Genomic DNA, 22,460 nt, shown 5'->3' with positions numbered 1-22,460 from the left:
GTTCTCTGTAATGATACATGTAGTAGCTCCAGCAGCTGTTGGGACATACACAGAAATCTTGCTTCTCACCAAAGTCTTCCTTGTGTGCTTTCCAGACAGGAACCAAATGGCTTTGCAGAGTTCTTTGAAAGTCAGTATTACAGAACTGTTCTGGCTTTGCAGGTCCCAGATCTGGGGTACTTGTGAGGAGCATAGTTCCTGCTGCCACCTGTGCCCGTCATGCAACAGGAGCTTCTCTTATCTCTGGGAAGAGAAGGACTGCAGTGAGCCATTGGCTTCTGAAGTCTCTTAGGATTGTCAGGTCAAGCCAACTACTTCAGATTTTACATGGCAAACCTTGGGGTTTACATGCCTGTTGCAGAAAGACCTAACCAACAAGTGACCCACTGAGGTATACTTTGCATTCCACTTTCTGATCCATTTCAGAATTGCTCTGAGCTCTCCTTGAAGTGACAAAATTCTGGCTTGTATCCAGTACTGACCTTGTGACTTCTGCAGGCTGAAGGAATTGAAACCTCTGCCCTTTGTGGGGTGTGGAAGACAAAGTTCATAGGCCTTGAGGTCTTTGCAAGGAAGGGCCTGCAAAAAGCCAGTTAGGGAACTAATCTCTATTAGGGATATTGCCAAAATAGTGGATGCACTGTATATTCTTGCCATTACTTTTGGTGAGGTAGAGTCACTATTTTTGGTTTTGTGTCTGTGTGTGACAGGGTGGTCTTCTGGAAGAAATTAGCCTAGACAAAATTATAGCAAAGAAACAAATATCAGTGATGTGGCAAGAGCTGGACCTGTCTGAGAAATGTGTGCATTTAAAAATGATGTTAGAACTAGCAAATGTTCAGACTGCAGAGTTGCTGCTGCTGCTTTGTCCTCCCCCAGCTTTGCCTCATCCATCCCCAGCCCTCTTCCTCATTCCTCTCCTAGCAGCTAGCTAACTCAAATAATCAAATGGAAGCTTCAAAGTCAGGGCCCTTTATTTAGCATCCTCTTTCATATTTTACAAAGAGACAGTGTTTGAAATGCTAGGGGGAAGAGATGGTAATGTCTATTGATACAGCATGTAATGTTAAATAATATCTGCCATGTAGGAGCCTAAAAATGATAGGAACCATTTTCAGATCCTTCCTGCTCCCTGCAAAGTGGATAGCAGTAATGAAGGAGTGGGATTTATCCCACAGATAAATGCGACAGGGTAGGAGCTGTCTGAAAAAAACCCAGAGGAACAACAAAATTTGTTCGTACTGATACACTGTCTCTTTTTGGGCTTTCTTCATGGTTGTCCTGAAGCACTGAAGCTTTCGAAGAAGTGAACTTTGTTTCATCCTGAATAGAGCGAAGCAACGACATCTTGTTCTTTTCCTTCCCTCTTTTGAGAAAATTAAACAAGAAGCAATTATATGTCAATTGGCTGCTGCTGAGCTAATGTGTTTCTTCTTAGATGTCTTGATATTGCAATTATTCATTATGAAAGCTGTGGGAATTTGGGGTGTATCATGAGTTCAGAATCAAACCATGCTCAGTGCTGTAGCTGTATAATGCTCAGAATTAGGAATAAAACATTAGAAAATATCTGAACTAAAGAAGATGGTGCATATTTGCTCAACCCATCCTCTAGGGGTTTATGATACTTGGGTCTATACTTGTATTTAACAAAAAATATTTCAAATTTGTGTTCTTTGAAATGAGCTTGATTTTCTTCTTTGTAAACTGGAAAATAAACGTGTCATCTTGTACCTAAAATCCTAACAATTTGTAAGCCAGCTGTTGTTTCCTTTCTAGACACAGAAAACTAATTGCCCAACACAGTTTTATTTTGGTTGGAAGACTTTTACATAGCTCTAGACTATGGGCAGTAATCCATAATCATTTTAAAAAACAAGAAAGGGAGGATGTTTGTAGACTTTTAAAGCTAGTATACATTTCATTCTGTAAAGCCCTATTATCTTGTTTTATTAACTAATGCTTTTATGAAATAAGGAGTTGAAGAATTAAAAAGTGAATCTTTTTGAGTCTTCTCTTGCTATTCAGTAAAAGCCAGTACAACCAAGTGAACTGATGGTGGGTTGAGGGAACCATACCTAGGTACCTGTTGTAAATATTTTCTCTCTTGCCTTAGTTTTTACACTATGAAATCAAAATATCTTTAGAAGTAACTCAGCCTTTTGGTTTACCCATGGATAAGAATTGGTGTTTACTTGCTTTATGAGACAATAGATGTTTAGTGACAAATACTGCCCTCTACAGCTCCCTGGACACAGAAGGTTGTCCTGGTACTTAACCAGGAGGGGAGGATGAAGGGCAAGGGATTTTCTGACTCTTCAGATCTCCCTTTAGTGTAGAAGGTGTAGGGAACCATTTCTGTTTAGACATTTGCACTCCACTTGGATGAGAGAGACAGCTTTGCAAGTATGAAATGCTCTTATTTTTGTGAAAGCATTGGTTTTACACTAAAGCACCTTCTTTTTCCCCAGTTCTCAGCCTCAGGCAGAGGCTCTGAAGTCAGTGCAAAGGCTCCCAGAGGCATCCCTATCTGTACATCACAGAATGCTGGAATTTGCACAGAATAAACTTGGCTTATCCGACTACATGAGTATTTACTGATGAATTCTGTTTGCTGTATGCTGTGGTTTGAAAATTGCAGTGGTTTGAATATTGCAGTGAAGTCAACCTAGAAGAAAATAGCTTCACTGCCCTGTTGTATGGACTATGATGTCTCCTGTATTTTCTCAGCCAAAGCACTTCATCTGAAGCAGTGACAAATACAGGTTGAAACTGCAGTCTGGCCTCTGCTTAGCAGAAGTCTGAATTTGACAAGCAGTGACCAGTAGTTGCTGAATGTGTTGCTTGCTGTTATCCTTAAGTGTTGGCAAAGGCATGCAAGCACTGGCAGGAATTCAGCTGATTGAGCTGCTTAAGCAGTTTTGAGAATTGACTTCCATAAATTTCAATCTGGCTCCTGGTTTTATCTCCATCAGATATATTATCATGCTGTCTGCCTCTGGATAGCACTGGAATGCTGCTGCCCGATTCATTTGTTTTATTTCATAACCATAGCAAAGAAATTCCACTTGACTATTTTCAAAGCTGTATGTCCCTTAGGAGACTAAAATCAATTTCCAGTTTAATAAATACGTATTTCTCCCTGATGTTGCTGGGATTTGCAATGGCAGAGCTGTTGGTCTTTGGTGACCTTTGGAGGTTTGAAGAGGGGTTCCCTGGTGCAACACTGCCCTTTCCTACCTCTGCAGCCTACAGTTCCTTTGGCTCCAGTGGATTTATTCCTCAGAGGTAACGAGGAGTGGTAGTTATGCTATGTAAATTATAAATTAGATGCAATGCTTTCTGCATTTGTAAGCATCTACAAATTAGTATTTTGGCAAGTCTTCTGAAACTTCTGCTTCCTGTAAGTCCGAATGCATTCAGGGTGATGTGCCCAGGTCTGCTGGTGAATTTACAGGGGTGTCCACAGTGGCTTATTTAAACCTGGTAAGCAAGTTTTCAATATCCCTTTACTATGGAACTCAACGTTGAGATTTGAATTCAGTGGAGCATTAGTGACCTAAATTTCTCTACAGATCTGGCTTCATCATGTTAATTTTTGAAGGTGCTTTTTATTTTTCTAAAGTCATTTCTGGATTTTTAAAGTGATGTAATTCTGTCACACAAAGTCAGTGGCAAGCATCCTTTTTCCTGTGCATGCTTTTCTTATGAGACACTTTTTTAGGGGAAAAGACACAAACCTAAAAGTAGAGTTGGAGAGAGCTTGAGTGTGGGCTTTGCATGTGAAACGCTGAACCTCCCAAGGCATTGAAGTTGTTGGTGTTTTGCATGGAGGTCTCTGGTTTGTCTTGCTTGCAGGTTAGGCCAGCAGTTCCTCTGCGAGTGCGGGAGCAGTAATTTGTATGCGTGTGGTTCGATTTCATACCATCAAATGGGAAATCAGTAGCAAAAGGAGCAGAAAATAAACATCAGTATTAACAAAAGGAAAGCAGAGGTGAAATGATTGTTGATTGCTGCCTTTTCAGGGATTGTTATGTATGCATGTTCAGACTGATGTGCTCTGCAAGGGTGAAGACTCTTAATTTCAATTACCATGCAGTGACTCAGAGCTTTTCTAATGATAATTGAAGTCAGAAAATAGTTTTCTTCATTTCAGTGTAAAACTTCGCTTTTTTCCTTTTCCTGCTAACCCTGAGAGTTTTACTTACGCTGCAAACTGCAGCTTTGGGAAACAAGTGCTGATAAACTGCTCTCTTGTGAAGCCCTCTGGGCAGTGTTCGGAGCTTCCTAAGTTGAGTCTTACAGCGCTCCCATCCTGCTCCCAGGCAGGCAAGTGTGTGCTGTACTGCAGGGCCTTGGAGCAGCTGATGCACAGAGTGAGGGATTAGGGGAGAGTAAAGTGGATCCTAGAAATTCCCACTTCAATAAAATAAAACACACACATCCAGACATAGAATTCTACATATGCAGGTCATATCAGAAACCCATTTAAACTGTAGATACACACTTACTAATGCAGAAAACACTCTTATCATGGTACTGGTTTCCATAGGCAGAATTTACTTTTGTAAGCAGCCTTCCTGTGTGGGAAAGCCTGACCATGTGCGTTACATGCTTATCTTGGCACAGAGCTTTTGTTCCTCAGCCTGATGTTCTGACATCAAATTTTTAGATAAGATCATGGAGAGGATCCTCCTGGAAGGTATGTTAAAACCTGCTGAAGACACACAATTCATTAGAGACAGCCAGAGTGGCTTCATTGAGGGCAAGTTATTGCCTCACTAATCTAGCAGACTTGTGCAATGGAGTGACTGCATCAGTGGACAGGGTAAGAGCTTTGGATATTGTACCTGTAAGACCATTGATGCGACACCCCCCCCACCAGCATTCCAGCCTCTGAATGGGAGAGATACAGGTTTGATGGATAGACTGATAGATGGATAAGCAGTTGGTTTAAGTCAAAACCAGCAGTGAGTGGTGTTCCTCACCCCTCTGTAGTGGGAACAATGCTATTTACTTTGAGCAGCCTGATCTGGTGAAAGGTGTGCCCCATGGAAGTGGATCATACTAGGTGATATTTAAAGCTCCCCTCCAACCCAAATCATTCTGTGATTCTGTAACACACTACAATTTTATAGCTCTGGAGTTTGCCTGTGGAGGGGACTCCTTTTGTGGCCTGTTCATTCCATTGCATCAACCTGGTGCGTACAGAGGTTGGAGTGATCTGGTGGTGGCCAGGTATGGAGAGGGCTGTGTGTGTGGTTGTCAGAGATGCCTCTGCTTTAGATAAACTCAGAATAGTAAAAAACCTGGGGAAATAGAAAGATTTCCTCTATTAATTTTTTTCCCAGTTCATCATGGAATTTGTGCAATGTGTGGAAGTTTCACTGTTGGACTGGAGATTCCCAGTTTAGGTGGCTGCAGTACCAGGTGTCAGCTGCATTTCCCTGTGGTACACTCAGTGCCTGATGCCTCAGAGGGAACCCACTCAATACAAGCACACACAGAGAGAGAAGCAGCATAAGTAGCAGGTTCTGCACTATGATTTCCTAGGTGAAAACCTCACTTCTTTAAAAAAGCCAAACTGCAAAGAAAAATAGAAAAGAATAGTCATTTAAAAGAAAAGAAATGAAAGAAACAGTTCAGATTTGTAGGGATAGAATATCTATAAAGGAGGTTGTGTTAGAAATTAATTCAGTCGAGGCTTTAAATATGAGTCATAGTCACTTTGTAAGCCTGTACTTTAAATTACAACCTACAGAGTTGTGTGTGTCCCCGCTGCTTCTAAATTAACAGTATAAGGTAGCATGTTTTTAGGAGTATGCCTCTTATGAGCCTTTATGATGCTCATTGCATTTAGCTAAAGGGGACTGTATGAACTGACCCTTCTCAAGGAGGTCTTTGCCAAGGCTGAAGGCATACTTATTTGTCACTACTGGCACCTCCTCTTTGAGCTGGAGTTAGGTTTACTTGCAACATGTATTGCTGCTCCAAACATAAAACATGTGGAATTACTCAACCCTGCTGAAGAATGAAGTGCAACTAAGCATTGTTTTAGGCTCACAAATGAAGAGTAGGCTCAGCCCTCTAAAATGCATGATTTTCTACAGTGTGGCTTGTGTGATAGTCTGGTCTGGGGTTTCTCTTCTGTGGTGTTGAGTGTCTGGTGTGGGTGTTCCTGAGCCCATCCTTGAGGCTTCCTTTGCAGGTCATGGAGAGACATGGACTTTCACAGTGCTTGACTCATCTTACTTATTTTAATGTCTACTCCATAGTGAGATGAATCATTCCTTTAAAAAGCCTGTCTGTCTCATCTGTCCTGTCAGATAATTTAGCTCCCCAGCCCACTGTGGAAGCTTCATCCATGGCTGTCCTCACTGCAGGAGTGTTTCTGCACTCCTGGCACTCCCTTGGAGTCAACCAGCTAATTGCCTCCGAAATGGAATGTGGGTGTTCAGGAGGGATTCTTTGCTGCTGGAGCTGCTCTGTGCTGTCAGCAAGAGGAGCAGTGTGCCAGTTTGGCTGCCTCCACTCTCAGCAGCCCTCCTACTCATCTTAGCAGGCTGCATACTTGCTGTGTGACCCTCATGAAGCATGTTGGCATGTCCTGTAAAGCCAGTGCTTGAGTGGGCTGCAACAAACTGCTTCCATTAGTTAGAGTACTTTTGAATTGAGGGAAAAAAACCCAATAAGACCACTACAAAAGAATATGCTTAAGGCCACGGGTGCTGCAGCAGGACCTCAAATAAAATTGTGTCTAGGCTTTGTAAATCCTATCTTCTCTCACAAGGGTGAGCCTTCAGGAAAGTAATCCAGTAAATTTACCATGTAGATGTCTGAAATTTTGCAATTTGAATCCCACGCTTTGCATTTTAAACCGATAAAAAAATAAAACCCCTGAAAATTTCACCCATGAGCAAGCTCTGTTCTGTCGTGCCCTTTCACAAGGCTGAGTGTGGTGGTACCCAGGGTTCAGCCAGAATGGTTGGAGGTGAAGATGTGTGTGTCATTTCTATGACTAGCAAATATTTATGGTTATTGATTTATTGCCACAATGGGCCTGCCTCAAGTGTTAAAAATGATTGTTGTGTGATGTAATCAGAGGGTTTGCTTAAGACATCTGTGTATATATTGACAAGTCTTATTTCTTCTTTGGAAGCAACAGACTGCTTTGCAGGGTAATGGAGTTCCCAAATTTTTGCTTATATACATGGCTGATATGTTTCTGTATTTTGATTGGCTGCTAACAAAGTAGCAGATTAAGAGGGGGTAAAACAGTTATTGAGTTAAAACAGATGGGAATATGAAAAACTTACTAATTCCCTTTCAAATGTAAGCAGAAGGGAAGGAAGAGATGGAGCTTTTTGGATCAGTGCACTGAACCTAGGATTGGTCTGGAAAGAGTTTACTGATTTGTGTGCAGGTTTGGACTAAAACAGCCAGACATTTTGCAGACCTACAGTTTTAGACCTGTTGGTTTGTAAGCCCTTTGCACATGTTGATTTAAACTTTATATTATGATTTCAGATTTTAAATTACAGTCTTTCGAAAGCATACCATATGTATACTACAGATTATTAAGAGATTACCAGTTGACTATCATAGATGGCTATGAGGAAGAAAAGTGTTTAATACAGCAGCCACAGGGCCCTGCTCTGTTACTCTAGAGGTTTCCACACTACAAGTGAGAAAATCTACATCATGATGCCACAGTCAGGTTTGCTCAGAGTTAATAAAATCACTAAGTTCAGAGGAGGAAAACTCCTCAGTTAAGGATCATTTGTTTATCAGGAATAAACCTGGTTTTCACAAAGCGGTTGGTCCACAGGGACCAGGTGGATTTTATCTGTAAAGTTTATTTGAGAAGGCTTATATGGAAACACTATGGAACAGGCAGAAAATTACCTGAAAAACTATAAGCAATGTGCATATGGAATGGCTCCTTCTGGAGGATATTCTATAAGTCCTGGACACACCTATGTGGCATCACTGACATAGTTACTCACTGGAAAGGTGCACCTGGTCCTAGAGATGTGCTGGATTTTTGTCCCAGTTCATCACTTGTGAATCTTATTGTACGGCAGCTATCAAAGTGCTCCACAGAGATGTTTAGTAGGTGTTAGGAACAGACCTCTCTATGTATTCATTAGTGAATAGAAATAGGCAGCTGCTTTCTAAGGAGCGAGGGACCAAGTGTGACGTTTGAGAAGCTATTCAAAAGGATTGCCATCAAACAGGAGCCTCAGGTCTGATCTCTGTGGTAAAAGTAGCATTTATGTAGTGCTTCTGAATTTAAAGGACTATATAAAAGGTCGATCTCCTTCTGTTTTTTCCTTTTTTTTAAGTGAAACCACAATTTTAAGTGACTAGGGTTTTTATTTCATTTTCCTGTGTTTATTGATAGTTTGGAGTCACTGGGAAGGCATTTTGTCATCTTTAAGATTTTAAGAACCTGAGAATAAGCTGCAGTGGCTCTTGTATATTGCACTTTGTTGAAAAAGAACCTCATTCACGTGGTTCATTATCGGGATTTTTTTTTTCTTCCCTCTGTGCAGAGGGAATTCTTGCTGAATAGTGCCACAATGGCCACCCGGCAATTCCTCTACTTAATGAGCTACTTCTCACACAAATAGATTTCAGAATAACTGGGCAGACATGTTTAGGTATCTGCGTGGTTGGTAGGTGGTTTGTTTTTTTTGTTTTGGTGTTTCGTTTTTTTGTTTTTTGTTGTTTTTTTTTTCCTGAAAATGATTGTCAGTCTTCATTTTGCTTTCAAGCCTGTTGAAACGGCAGCATTCCTGTCATTGCAAACGTTATTCAGCCGTGTGAACTGTGACTCATTGTGAAAGATTACCCGCATTTCGCTCCCTGGTGTGCACCTATGCTCCTGCTGTTAGCTTGTTTGCAGGCTGCCTGCTGCAGAGGTCAGGGGGATGTGCTGCTGCAGAGCTTGCTTGCTGCCTTGTTTCCAGCCTCAAGCTGTGCAGAGTGTAAGAGCCCATGTTTGCTGTAGACAGGAAGTTTCCGGGTGAGAAATGCTCCTTTTGTCTGCTTCTGGGGGGAAAAAACCAAAATCTCAAGTGTCCATTTAGGCATCTCTTTACTGTGAAAAAAACCAACAGTAACCCCTCAAGGAACAATAAACCTCATACAGACCTCCTGCCTCACATTCACTCTAGAATATGTTTACATAGGTTGCAAAAATATCAGTTTTTGATATCAGCTCCAGGCAAACTCCATCTAGTCTGGTGGTCCTCTTTAATAATCTTCCTTTTCTAGCTACACCTTCTGTTCCTCTTTCCTGTGTTCCTCTCTGGCACCAGAGGAGCCCTTGTGTCACTGCCTCTTCTCCTGAGGCCACACTCTGAGGGCTCAGCATCTCACCTCTCTGAAGTGCCTTCATCCTCTCCAGCTAATTCATAGAATCATAGAATCAATTGGGTTGGAAAAGACCTCTGAGATCATCAAGTCCAACCCTTGGTCCAACTCCAGTCCATTTACCAGATCATGGCACTCAGGGCCACGTCCAATCTCAGTTTAAAAACCTCCAGGGATGGGGAATCCACCACCTCTCTGGGCAACCCATTCCGATGCCTGATTACTCTCTCTGGAAAGAATTTTTTTCTAATATCTAACTTAAATTTCCCCTGGCAGAGCTTGAGCCCGTGCCCCCTTGTCCTATTGCTGAGTGCCTGGGAGAAGAGACCAACCCCCACCTGGCTAGAACTTCCCTTCAGGTAGTTCTAGACAGTGATGAGGTCACCTCTGAGCCTCCTCTTCTCCAGGCTAAACAACCCCAGTTCCCTCAGCCTCTCCCCATAGGGCTTGTGCTCCAGTCCCTTCCCCAGCCTTGTTGCTCTTCTCTGGACCCGCTCCAGCCTCTCAATGTCCTTTCTGAACTGAGGGGCCCAGAACTGAACACAATCCTAAGGTGTGGCCTCACCAATGCAGAGTACAGGGGAAGGATCACTGCCCTGGTCCTGCTGGCCATGCTATTTTTGATACAGGACAGGATCCCATTGGCCTTCTTGGCCACCTGGGCACACTGTTGGCTCATGTTGAGCTTCCTGTCAATGAGTACCCCCAGGTCCCTTTCGGCCTGACTGCTCTCCAGCCACTCTGTCCTATATCCTTCAGGTTTTCCAGGGCTTCTTTTGAAATCAAGTCCTGTGGGAATCCCAAGTGGAGTTTCTGGTTGTGTTTTATTGAATGTGAACATGAACCTATGAGGGTGAAATCCCATCCTGTCCATTATGGAAGCTCAGTTAATTGAGAATGATTAAAGGGAAGCTTGATACTACCTGCCCAGCCATAGAAGTGAGTTACGGCACCTGAAGATGAAAAGCCATGAGGAATCAATCTTAATTTAGTGCAATTTAACACCTTGCTTGTATTTTTATCTACTTGAGGGCAAGAGATGACAAGTCTAAATTTCCCAGCATGACAAAAGCAGGCAGAATTGGGAGAAGGTGGCGCAGATGGGAGCACAGAGCCCTGGTGCTCTGCATGCACGTTTCTGGAAGACTTTTTCCTGTCCTATTCTGTCTGTGTGGGAAGTGTCTGTGGAGATGCTGACAGAATCCCTGAGGTTCAGAGCTGAGGGGCCTTGCAGGGAGTGCGGAAAGCTCCCACCGAAGCTACTTCCTTGGGGCTATGAAAAAGAGGAGCAGTAGGGCTATGGGCAGGCACACTTGTATTTTTTGAGAGAAACAAAGAATTCTGGTGTATCTCATCAGGCAAGCTTGAGAAAGGAAGAGGACTTTTCTCAAATGCTGCAAGAAGCCTGCTTTTCAATAAAATCTAGATCTTAAAAAAGAAAAGAGATTCTTTGCAGAGGTTTCCTTAGGTTATTAGTGTTTGCAACCCAAGTTCTTGTTTCAGCGGATAATGAAACAGAGATACATGATAGCATAAAACTAAAATGATGTCACTGTGTTCAGATGTTTTGATAGAGGATTTAGTTATGCAGAACCTGGTTTTCTTCATGTGTTTCTGCAAACCATGGCTTACTTGAGTGTCCTAGAATAACTGGCTTGATACATATATCCTGGATGAGGAGCCCTTGCTGAATTACCTACATCTGCTTTCAAAGCTGATCATTATAAATCATAGTTAGATGCTCTTTAACTGTAGTTCAAACCCTACTTTATTCTGAAATGTCTTTCATATGTAGACGTGCCTCTAGGAAACTTTTTGTTTGAAATTAAATCTCCTTATTTTATTAGCCCTTGCATTTTATGATTGTAAAGCCTTTAAGGTGTTTTTTGTTTTGCTTTGTTTTACAGACTGTAAGATGGCACATTGAACTACAACCATGGGCAAGTCCAACTCCTTCCCTCAACTATGAGGCCTTGAGGTTCCTAAAGTACATTAGCACTTCTCAGGTATGTTTTTCATTTCAGTCTCCATTTAGAAGATAGTTTGCCTGCCACAGGTTGTCCCCTGTCAGCTAAGGAATTAACATTGCACCAAACTTTTTTTTGAAACTGCTTTATTTCCAAAGTTGTTTAACAAGCCGTGATGGTCAACATGAATGTAAGGGTCAAAACACAAGTTAGAAAGAATGCATCATTACCATGTTTTTTATTTCTGGAGGGGTTTGTGTCCTGACAAGAGTGTGATATGACTGAAATTCTAAATGTGGTTTCTCTCTTTCTCTCTCTCACTGCCTTGCAGATGGAGAAAAATACAGAGCACTCTGTATTGAGAGAACTGTATATTCAACCCCTCCACCGCTCAGTAATAATAACCAGGCTCATTTTACTTAAAAGGATGCATTTAATGTTCCAAGTAAAGTGAGAACAAGGCATCAGACCTGAACTTGAACAAGTTGTTTCACTGATACCGTTAGAATCCTGGTATTTTCAGAACAAAAATCATAACCCGGAAAATTAGTGGGTTTATGTGCTTTTAAAAATAGGACATTTCTAAATCCACATTGTGTTGACTGTTACCTACATCATTCAGCACATATGGGAACTGGACCGTCATGTCTTCACAGGGGCCTCATTTAGGCGCAACAGCATTTACACATGTATTTCCTGTAATAAAAAATGGAAAAGGTGTTAGATGAACACAGTTTCGACAGGGCAGCTGCTTTCAGTACTCAGGTCTATCAGCAATTGACCCTTGAACACAGATTTAACAGCACCATGACTTACGCTGGGGAACTGCAAAAAGCCTCAGGTGCTAATGTCACTGAAATGTCATTCACAGAAGAAATTCTTTGTTGATGCAGTGCTTTTAAGGCTCAGATGAGATTTATTTGAAACACATCTAAAAAGGAGGGGTAGCAGTGTGTTCATGTATCCTCCAGCTTGTGGGTACCCCTGGCTAAATGCTCAAGAAAGTGTCATCTCTGCTGCCACTCACGCCAGCACTGAGAGAGCAGGAGGAAAGATGATGCACGTGGGACAGCAAGAGATGTGTGTGTGGTGCTACTTGTTCTGTTGTACAGAAGTTTAGGCTGCAGCAGACATATTAAGTTTGAAAACATCCTTCATCTCAGTGACTTAATAAACAGTGGCAGATGCTGCTAAACTCTACTGGTTGGGTCAAAGCCTACAAGGACATCAATTAATAGAGAGTTTATTGCTTCTGACACACTAATCGAGACATTTCATTCCCAGAGTTACTGACCCTGGTTGAGGGAACAAACATAAGTGAAAACAAAAAATGAGAGAAATCTCTGTTTCTGACCCGGCAGATGTTAAAAGATTGCTAACTGCCTGGATAACACCATGACTGATACGAGCACTTCTGAAAATTGGATCCAGCTTATGTAGATGAGCATGGGATCTCATTTTCCTTGTTTGCTGATCAAGCGTCTACCATTACTGTTCCTGATTTCAGCTCGCTGTACAACGGCTTAAACTGCTGCAGGGGGAAGAAGCCATATCAGCAGGATCGAGGTGTGGCCAGAAAAAGCTTTTCCAGTGCTGGTATCTGATGATCAGAAGAACCATCTTACTTGTGCTGTAGTTTGTGTGACAGTAGTGAGTGGCAGCCCAGAACAACATGCGAGCTCAGTGCATCTGGGCCTGTAAATCATGTAATGGACAGGTGATGGTGCTAAAGGCAGGTTCAGGGTTAGTGGGTTTTTTTCTTGTTTGTTTTTGTTTTAATTATTTTTTTTGATAGCAAGAGCAATTAAGTAGCAAGAGCTGTTAAATTGCTCCTAATTCTGACTGTTGTAATTGCTCATAATGCCATGAGTCAACTAAGTGGCAGCACTGCAGAATCTTACTTCTCTGTAGAGAGTACATTATTCTTCTGTGTCTTAAATTAGTGCTTATTATTGCAATGCCATTTATTCCTTGATTGTTATGTGACTGAAGGGAAATGGGTAGTGGGGTGCAGTGCAAATCATTGCTTAAAACTTAGTGAATCCTGAGAACAGTATGAAGAGATGCTATATTAGCTTAAATGAGTTTTCCATGGGAATTATGAGCTGACAGGAGCAGGGAGGTGGTGATGCAGTGTGCAACTCTTTGAATTTAATGCTTCAGATAATGATCTTTCAGAGCATAAGCTTCTTAAAGAATTAGAGTTTTATTTACTTATAATAAGGTACCTGGTGGAGAGTGCCTACCTCATTACAGGCTGGGTTCCAATTTTCACTCTTACCCCTGTGTAAAATTGTTTCATTTCTGTGGTTTCAGATGGGACCAGAGCTGTGCTTTTTAATTTGGCTAAAACTGAGAACAAAGCCTGGGCAATAGAGGAAGGAAGGAGCAAGATGAGAACAGTCTGTTCAGGGTAGATGTTTAACCTGGTTTTGTCTCTACTACTGTCCTTCCCACCATTTTAGTTGTTGGCTTTCTGACAGTGCCAGCTCCCATTCCTGCAGCTAGGGTTGGTACTGGGGGCAAAGAACAACTTTCCGTCATGATGGCTCAGCTGGGTTCCTGCAGCTCTCCTGTCTTTGCTTTCCTACCTGTGTGTTAGCAGCCTGTGCCCTGCAACCCCTGAATTCGATGGCTGGGCTGTGTGTGGTGTGAAAAGCCCTTCAAGGCCCAGCTGTAGATGCTGATGCACAGCCTTTCTTTGGCAGAAGTAGCCAAAGCTTTGGTGCTTAATTCTGCTTCCCCTTACCTCAACACTGCCAAGGTGACAGCCGTATGAGTTGTACTGGCTCTCCATCACCTACGTGCTCTGGCTCCTGAGTTCTGCACAGGGTGCAGCACTCCCCAACTCCATGCCTGCCTTTTCTAGAGTGGGTCTGGAGGAAGAAGATGGTGTAGAATGATATGGCCTGGGGTGAAACACTAGCCGAAGCTACTGGGGGGACAGGCAGAGCTGGTGCTGCAGGCAGGTGCTCCTTCATAGGGTGTCACTCACAGGGCCATGGCTGTATTTTGGCACCACTGTATTTTGGCTGTTGCAGGCTGCTGCTCAGCTGCTGGCAAAGCTCAGTTCACCCCTCAGCTAAGTGATTTTTGACACAGGTTTCTGATGAATCCAGTGTGTTTTCAGTCTTTGCTCTCTTGATCTGTACAAGGGCTTCGACTTCTAGTCTTCCTCCCTGCAGGGTCTCTGTCTCTTCTTTTGCAGGGTGTTTTATCCTGGCTTTAGACTCTAGACGTCTAAGCCAGCTCAGCGTAGACACACATGCTATGATTCCTCTGTTTAGTTAAGCACTTGCTTAAATCCCTTTGTTTTTGGAGAGGCCATGTGTTGGGGTAATGATTAAATCCCTTCTGGAACAGAGGTCCAGAACACTCTGGCTAAGGTATACAGCTCACGTTATGTGACACTGCAACTTGTGATTACAATCTTGAATCATGGCATGATTTTAACATTATGCAGGATGCAGCATCCATTCTAAGGTTTGAAAAAAAAATTACACATTTGAATGCTGAAACATCTTTTCCTTGTGGAAAAATGATTTGGGGGATAGTACTAATGCTTAATTATTTGCTTTTCAAACTGCATTGCTCTCTGCGGGGTTATGTAAACCATAAGTTTCACCAAGCAGAACAGATGAACAAGGAAAAAAATTATCAGATTTCTGTAGCCATGTATTAAATTGACAGATTTAAATGAAACCAATTAACATTTTTCTTTTTTTCTACTCTTATCCCAGAAGGCAAATAAAAACAAATTAGAAGTCATATCTTAAAATGAAATATCCTTTGATTTCAACAGATTTCATGTGAAAACATCAACCTGAATAGCCTGAAAGGGTACTCTGAAACCTCAAAAAAGCCCTGGTCGATTTGTCTTGATGAGAGGTTTGGCCTCATTCACCGAATCAGAAGCAAGCAATGCCGTCTGTATTCACTTGGGTGAGTGCTCTCTTTAAAGGACAGGAAATTATTTATGACAGGTAACTTCAAAAAGGCCTATAAATGCAACACAGGATGCAACAAGATTGTCTTCCTAAAAAACAGACTTTGGTTGGGTGTGTTTGTTACTTCTTGTGCTTCGGTAAACTTTTCTTTTTAGGGAAAAACCTTCCATTATGAGGGTGTTTATTTTCCTTTGCTTTTCTACTACTGGTATGAAAACAAATGGCATAATGGTGAGTTGTGTGTGGTTGTTCATACAGAGGAATCTGAAAATTAAGGAGGTAAACTGAGAAGCCTACAGCATCTTCCTTGAGCAAAGGTGACTTGCATATTTGCCATGTAGTCCAGCAGCATTACTCATAAAACTTCATTAACTACCTCTGGACAAAATAATACATTTCTGTATGAGAGTGCATTTGCTCAACACTTCAGGGGTGACATGTGCCAAAGTGATAGTAATAAAGGCAGTTATGGCTTTGCTTTAGAATGTTTGCGGTGTTTATGATGTTTACAGCACTTGAGTTGAGGTTTTCACTCTGCACGGAAAAAGTGCTTTCACAGGTAGTAAAAGCACATATGCAGCCTGTTTTCCTGCTAATAAAACATTTTGCTTCCCAGGAGGATGAGCGAGGTCAGTCCTTGGAGTATGTCAGGCCACTGGCCTTTTACATTAGTTATCAGCATGCAGGTGCATTGGGAAAATGATTGCTGGGATCTGGAGCTCATTTCATACAGATCTCCACATAGCTACTGCCTAATAAAACTGTCTTTGCTGGCCTGGGAGCCAGCTTTAGCTTAGAGGTGTATTGAAACACTTCAGCTCCTTGAACCAGCATGGTTTATTTCTGTGATTTTGCTGCAGTGGGGTACAAACAGTGGGTAGCAAGGAACGGCGCCTGGGTGGCATTTCTCAGTGATTAATACGCAGCCAGTTAACACCAGCAATTAGTGTGAAGTGGATGCAGAGAGCATTGCAGTCAAAGGGAGCATTTTTTGGTAATTTGAGTGGGTTTACGTTTGTATTGAGTTTGTATTGAGCTGTAAAGACCAAGATCCTCAGAGGCTGAGGGGCTGTCAGGTTTTGTTCAGCAGCACTGCTCTGTGGTAAAACAATAAAGTGCCCCTTAGAGACAAATCAGGTATACAGAGAGACGATGACTCTTGACTACTGTTGCTTCATATTTTCTGAATGTTGTTTGCAATCTATTTCAAATTATGTTTACCTGGTATTAATGCAAAATATAGATTTACATGATTTTTTTTCTTCTCAGCTTTTCACATTTCTGTGTAAGTTAGAGATGCTCTGTTTCAGACTTTACTGCTTTAGTACTGACTTACTGCCTGAGGGCCCTTCCAGTAGTCAGCAGGGAGAGGCAGGCACATTCAGGTGGGTATAGCTTTCCTTTGACTGTAGAGAGGAAGTATGGGGTAATGTGGCTGCTGACTTTAGATGTCTTGATAAAGTACTCAAAGTTCAGTGGAATTAATTTAATTCAAGCTGCGTGATCATTATTATTAGACCTGAGCTCCTGTATGGATGTCTCTTTTCCATGTTGCTGTGCATCAAGTGTGGCTGAGAATGGTATTTTCGTTGAATTGGCCAGTAGGTACAATGCAAAGTTGATTTTGTCTGTGCTAGGAAATGTAGGTTTGGCATGAATCTGACCAGCACACAGATATTTTGCTGATTATTTTGGACAAACCTGAGCTAGTGCGTGCATACCAGTACTTTGTATATGGTGTTGTTTTGCACCAGGTCCAGGGAGCCTGAATGACAGATTTTCTGTACTGATGGAGCAGTAGGGCTTAGCAGAGATCAAAACTGATGTTGGTTCTCCCATCAATCATCAGGTACACATATGCAGTAAGTAACAAACCATGATGCATCACATGAAACAACTAAAAAATAAAAAGGAAATACTTGAGGTTGTGGAGAAGCAGTCTTTCTATCCGTCATGTTACTTCTGCAGCCTTTGGAGCTCATTATTGCATCATTCTTCCCCTCAGACTCACTTCCTTTAGTTTATAACAGACAGAAAAGTAATTTTGTTCTGCGTAAGACAAAAAAACCTTTAAACATTTTTGTTATCTCATTCACTTCATGAAGAGCAAACAGGGAACAGCTGCTTCCAATGAAGAACATGCTCTGTGGAGAGGATGGATGGAGTACAAATGTGAAAGTTCAGTGTGAGTGTTACTGAAAATCCTGAATTAAATCCATATATCACTAAAACCGGAACAAAACATGCTGCTTAGGCTTTGCCTCCTCGAATGCTATAGAAGAGGTTACTTGTCAATGGGAACGAGCAGTGTCTGGAACATCTGGGGATCCTTTTAGATTAGTTATAGTTGCTTCCACTACTGGGAGGCAGCAATGTTTTTGCTTCAGGGACAGGATTTCCCAGTGTGATACATAATTGCAATATGCATTAGTGAGCTCTAGTTATTAGTGCTAAATCTGCTTAGATTAAGCTAAGTCAGTTACAAACACCACAGGCCGGCACTCAAGCTGGGCTAACATAAATGGATAGGATTTCAGAAACTACTAGCAGAGGCTTAAAGAGTCTCACTGCAATACAGTATAAATGGCATTTCAGGTGCATCCTAAAGTGTAGGGGTTTTTTGATCCCGGCAGGGGGTGCTTCTTTTTCTCCCTGAGCTGTAGAGCTCAGTTTTCTTCCTTCAAAAAAGAAAGGGAGGAGGGCAAGCACAGGAAAGGGAAAGTTGTACCTTAACATGCATGTGCTGTGCTTATAGCTCTGCCCTGTGATCGTTGTGGGAGCTGGAATACCTGCAGTTATCAGGCTGGATCAGCTACAGGTGCCCACTAGAGCTGTGCTGGAGAAGACAAAGCAGCTTTTGTGCCACTTGCACGCTGGCTGTGCTCCTGGATGGTGCAGGGGCCAGTGCGATGCTTTGTTCATTGCAAGCTGCAGCACAGTGTTTATTCTTAGTGCAAGGCTCTGTGTACCGTGACCCTCTGTGAACCCTGGGAGCAGAGAACAGCCAAGGGACACTGCTCCCTGCTGTGCCACGCTCTGTCCTGGGTCAGCGTCCCTGCCCTGCTCCTGGAGGGGAGCAGTGCCAGCGAGCCCTTCCTCTGCCCTCGCACACAGGCTGAGAGGGACGGTCCCGCAGGGGCTGCTTCTGCTGTTTGAAAGCCCACCCCTACCCCCACTGCAGAGGACTGTGTGCATCTCTATAATAAAGCTCTCTTCTCTTCTGTAGTAAAAATAGGCCAGTGTCTTTGGCATGATTTGGTTTGCTGTTGATGGAGGCAGCAAATCTCCAGACTGTGGGGAAAGGCCTCTCTAGTCTTCTGTGGCCTCCACACCTTTCTTATAAAATCAAGGTATCTTTTTAAGTTACACAAAATCTTTCTTAGGAGACATATTTTGTTTATCTTTTTCATGCTGCATCATCCCTTAGCATGATCGCATGTGAGCCAAGTGTTTTTCAAACCAGTTCCTTCAGAGATTGCCTTATTTTGTCCCCTAAATAGTTGTTGTTGGCTAAATCTCTCTTCAGGCATAAATTTGAGCTATTAACTAGAATGCCAAAAGATATATCAGCCCCTTCTTTACCCTCATCTGTATTTTTTTTCTGTTTTCCTCCTCTGTGAACCCCCCTTTGCAGTCCAGATGAGTAGCAATCTCTTTGGAGGGAGCCTGAGGTTTGTCTACACCAAAGCCTCTGGCCCTCTGGATTGTCTCAGCTGGTAGTTAGAAGTGTGTCCTCAGTTGCTGGTAGGCTCATCACTCTAATGCTGTAACCGCCACCAACAATTCGTGTGTTGTTCATTTTTAGCCATCTTCTCATTCCTAAAGGATTACACTGATCTTTGCCCATCAGTGGCCCTTCTGTAGAAAGCCACATGCAAACAAATGTGTTGATTCACTTAGTTAACTTCTGAACTTTTTTCCTGGTGCATGTTGAATGTGTTACAAAAAAACTCCTCTCTTTTCTTCCTACAGGGCTCTATGGGTCGGAATCCTGTGAAATAGAGTTGTTCTTAATAGCACACATGGTTATTTTTGCAAACCCTATCTCCTTCTACTTGCCCAGGACACACAAAAGGGAAGGTGGCTGAGGAGAAGACCACCTCATAGAGTATCACTACACTGTGCTTAACCAGTATTACAGCAAATGTCACACCGTATTGGTAACTTCCGACAGTTATGCACTTCCAAACATGGTTTCACAAGTGGAATTCATTTTAGTTTACTAGTATGTAACCTGTGTAAAACAATTTATGCTGGCCTAATGTCATACTATAGTGTATGATGATTTAAAATGTATTGTGTTTTATGTACTGATGCAAGTAGCCAAAATTGTTTCAGATTCACACCATTTCTGAGGGTAACTGTGGTGTAGTGTAGCAGGTGCTCTGACAGTACATCTAAGAGTCCTGTCCTGTAATGGTTTGTGCATGAGAGATGAATGCCATGCTGTTAGTCCATAGTGGATAGTCTCAATTATCACAACTGGTTAAAGCACTATTTAAAAATCTTGGTTGTCTTCTTAGTGCTCCCTGTGTATTAATTTTGTTTAAGTCTAATGCTTAGTGCATGATTTGAATCACATTTGGAACAAATTTGGAGGAGTATGAATGAAGAGGATATCCTATTTTACAGAGTAGGGAAGGCCTGTGGTCCAGACATGTGATTGCAATGATAAATACCAGATTTTTTTAGTTTTAGGGCACTCTTTGTGAACCAATGGGCTGTAGGAGGTGGCAATATGGCACAGCCTTGTAAAATAGGGAGGCAGGGACTGAGGCAATACTGCTGTACGATGGGGATGTTAATTTTTCTCCTTCTTTGGGATCTTCACCAAATTAGCAGCAATATTTCTTTTAAGTCTATGTAACAATTCTGCTAATGTTGTAAAGTGGTTATTTTTAAATTTTCTTCTTTTTATCTCTGTCTTCCTATCTGCAAAGAAAGAGAGGCATTTGGTTCTTGGGTCTTGTTCACACTGGTGGTTATTGTGGCTCATATTTGTAACACCAGGTGATGGACACAGTGTGAAATATGCCAGATTTATACAAAACAGTATTGTATAAATCTTAAGTGATTTTGCTCTTCTGCTTATGCTTTGCTTAATGGATGTTTGTGCGGTGGGAAAGTGTTGTAAACTTGTAAAAAGTATTGTAAACTTGTAAAAAAAAGTAAATTGAAAATAGAGAAATATATAAATATAAAATATGTTTATGAATAATGACAGCACAAGGATTCCAACATTCAATTTACTTTCTTATAAATTCTTTCAACTTCTGAATTAAGAAAAATCTCTTCAGGAAGGTTATCAGCTTGGCCAAAAATGGTTTAGTTCAACTTGAAAGGAGCCCTTTGTTCTTATCATACTGCATTGAGCTTAGATTTTTTTGGTTAAGGTAGTTCATTCTCAGACTATCCTACCCACTATTACTTCCTCTTACAGCACTAATAGTTACATGGGGGGTTTTGATTTGGTTTGTTTTGGTTTTTTTTAGGCTAGGCAATGATGACAACCAGTTTGAGATGAGCATGGCCAACAGTGGGTGTGAGGTGCATCGCTTTGACCCCAGCATCAAGTCTGCACACATCCAGGAGGGTCGGCACCTCTGGTACCACCGCCTGTCCATTGACTGGAGAGATCCCAACCCAGCCATTGCTACTCATAAACTTCACAGCAACACCAAGAAGCTGGGCACAATACTGAATGAATTTGGACATCACAAGGTAAGGACTCTGGTGTCAGGTTTCTGACTGCAAGATTACATGTTGGCAAAGCTTCAGAATTTCCTCCTTGCTGATCTGAGGAGACCATGCATTTTCCAAGGTTTTCTCCTGATAATAGGTCTTTCTTCAGCAGTACTTGTAATGAACTTCTGGTATGGCTGCCTTTTCTGACTTGCTTTTTCTGTGTGCAGGTAACAGCCACTGTGATTTTAAATCACTAGCCATATATTAAATGCTTTCTTTCTCCTCCTCACTTCCTTTTCCTTTGAACTAGCTGGTAACATTAGGTGCTAGCACTTTTAGTCCTGTGGACGTTCTGGTCTTTGCCTGAGTATGAACAAACACTTAACTACTCACACAGACATGTTTATAAATAGTTAAAATATTTGCAACAATAATTAGAAGAGAAGAAGGAATGGATGGGTTGTTTAAATTTTCAAGGTCAATGGTCCTAATTACCGTCATCAACAACAAAAACATCCTGTTTTGAAATTGGCAGCAGTCTATGGGGGGGTTTTTTCGCATTTCCTAGTTCATTTTTAAAGAGTTATAAAGACTTCAGAAATCTTCAAGCCTCAAAAGATGTTGCGAGATACACGTGAAGAAGCTCCTTAGGTTGCTTTTAAGAGAGTTTTTCCTTCAGAGAATACACAAGCATGAATTCCAGTGCTAATATACTTCATTGCCTGCAGCTAGTTCTGCTTGTCTTTGTTTTTTAAGAAATAGGCAGCCTGAGCTAAGGAGGAGCTCTTCTGTAAGATTTACAAAACAAGCAGTACAATGTTTGTTTGGTTTGTTACTAAAAGATGCAAGATGTCCTTTTACTTCACTTCTTGCTTTTCCTTAGTATTTTCTTTAGGCTCAACTCTACTGATTGGACCATTTCGAAGATAAGAGCAGAAAAAAGAAGCCTTTTCCTATTTCTTAGTCATACTGTAACTATACTGGTCTGTGCATTAGTAAAACATCTGGGGAGACAGAGAGATGGCTTTTCTTTGATGTGTGTCTTACATTGTTTGTTTTGATTTTAGAAGAATTAGTCACAGAGCAAATAATTAGTGACCTGATCCAGAAGAAGCGTACAAGTCTTGTGATGTACCAGCCCTGCTGAGAACAGTCAGTCTCAGGTTATCATGGTAATGCTGATTGTGAGACCTTCTGTGAAGGAGGAGGTTGTAGCGATGAACTCTGAGTGTGTAACTTTCCGGGCAGGAGTTAGCTGACACGAAACCAGCTGGCTGGAGGGCAGCCAAGGATCATAATGTGCACATAACACATGCAACCAGGCTTTCTTGTAGCTGCATACACGATGTGGGATTTGGTTAAGTGTTTTGGTGCATTGTGAACAATGTATACAGCCTCTTGTTCTGTTAGTGTTTGAGTAGTTCTCCTGTGCAAAACTGTGGCTTAGTGAAGTTGGGAGCTGACTGTTTTCCAGTGAGAATAA

At 41.9% G+C, this 22,460-nt stretch overlaps 1 protein-coding gene across 1 annotated transcript in view; it reads left to right on the top strand.

Annotated features, from left to right (window-relative positions):
• Positions 1-22,460, top strand: part of METTL24 (methyltransferase like 24) — a 47,603-nt gene that overhangs the window by 9,426 nt on the left and 15,717 nt on the right. The window contains exons 2-4 of the mRNA XM_071548904.1: positions 11,286-11,384; positions 15,148-15,287; positions 20,785-21,013. Coding sequence (XP_071405005.1) covers positions 11,286-11,384; positions 15,148-15,287; positions 20,785-21,013 — 468 coding nt within the window. The remainder of the gene's footprint in view (positions 1-11,285; positions 11,385-15,147; positions 15,288-20,784; positions 21,014-22,460) is intronic.

The sequence above is a fragment of the Pithys albifrons genome, chromosome 2, assembly GCF_047495875.1.
Source record: "Pithys albifrons albifrons isolate INPA30051 chromosome 2, PitAlb_v1, whole genome shotgun sequence".
Classification (NCBI taxonomy): Eukaryota; Metazoa; Chordata; class Aves; order Passeriformes; family Thamnophilidae; genus Pithys; species Pithys albifrons.
The sequence above is the reverse complement of the archived record's forward strand: the minus strand, read 5'-3'. Positions and strand labels throughout refer to the sequence as shown.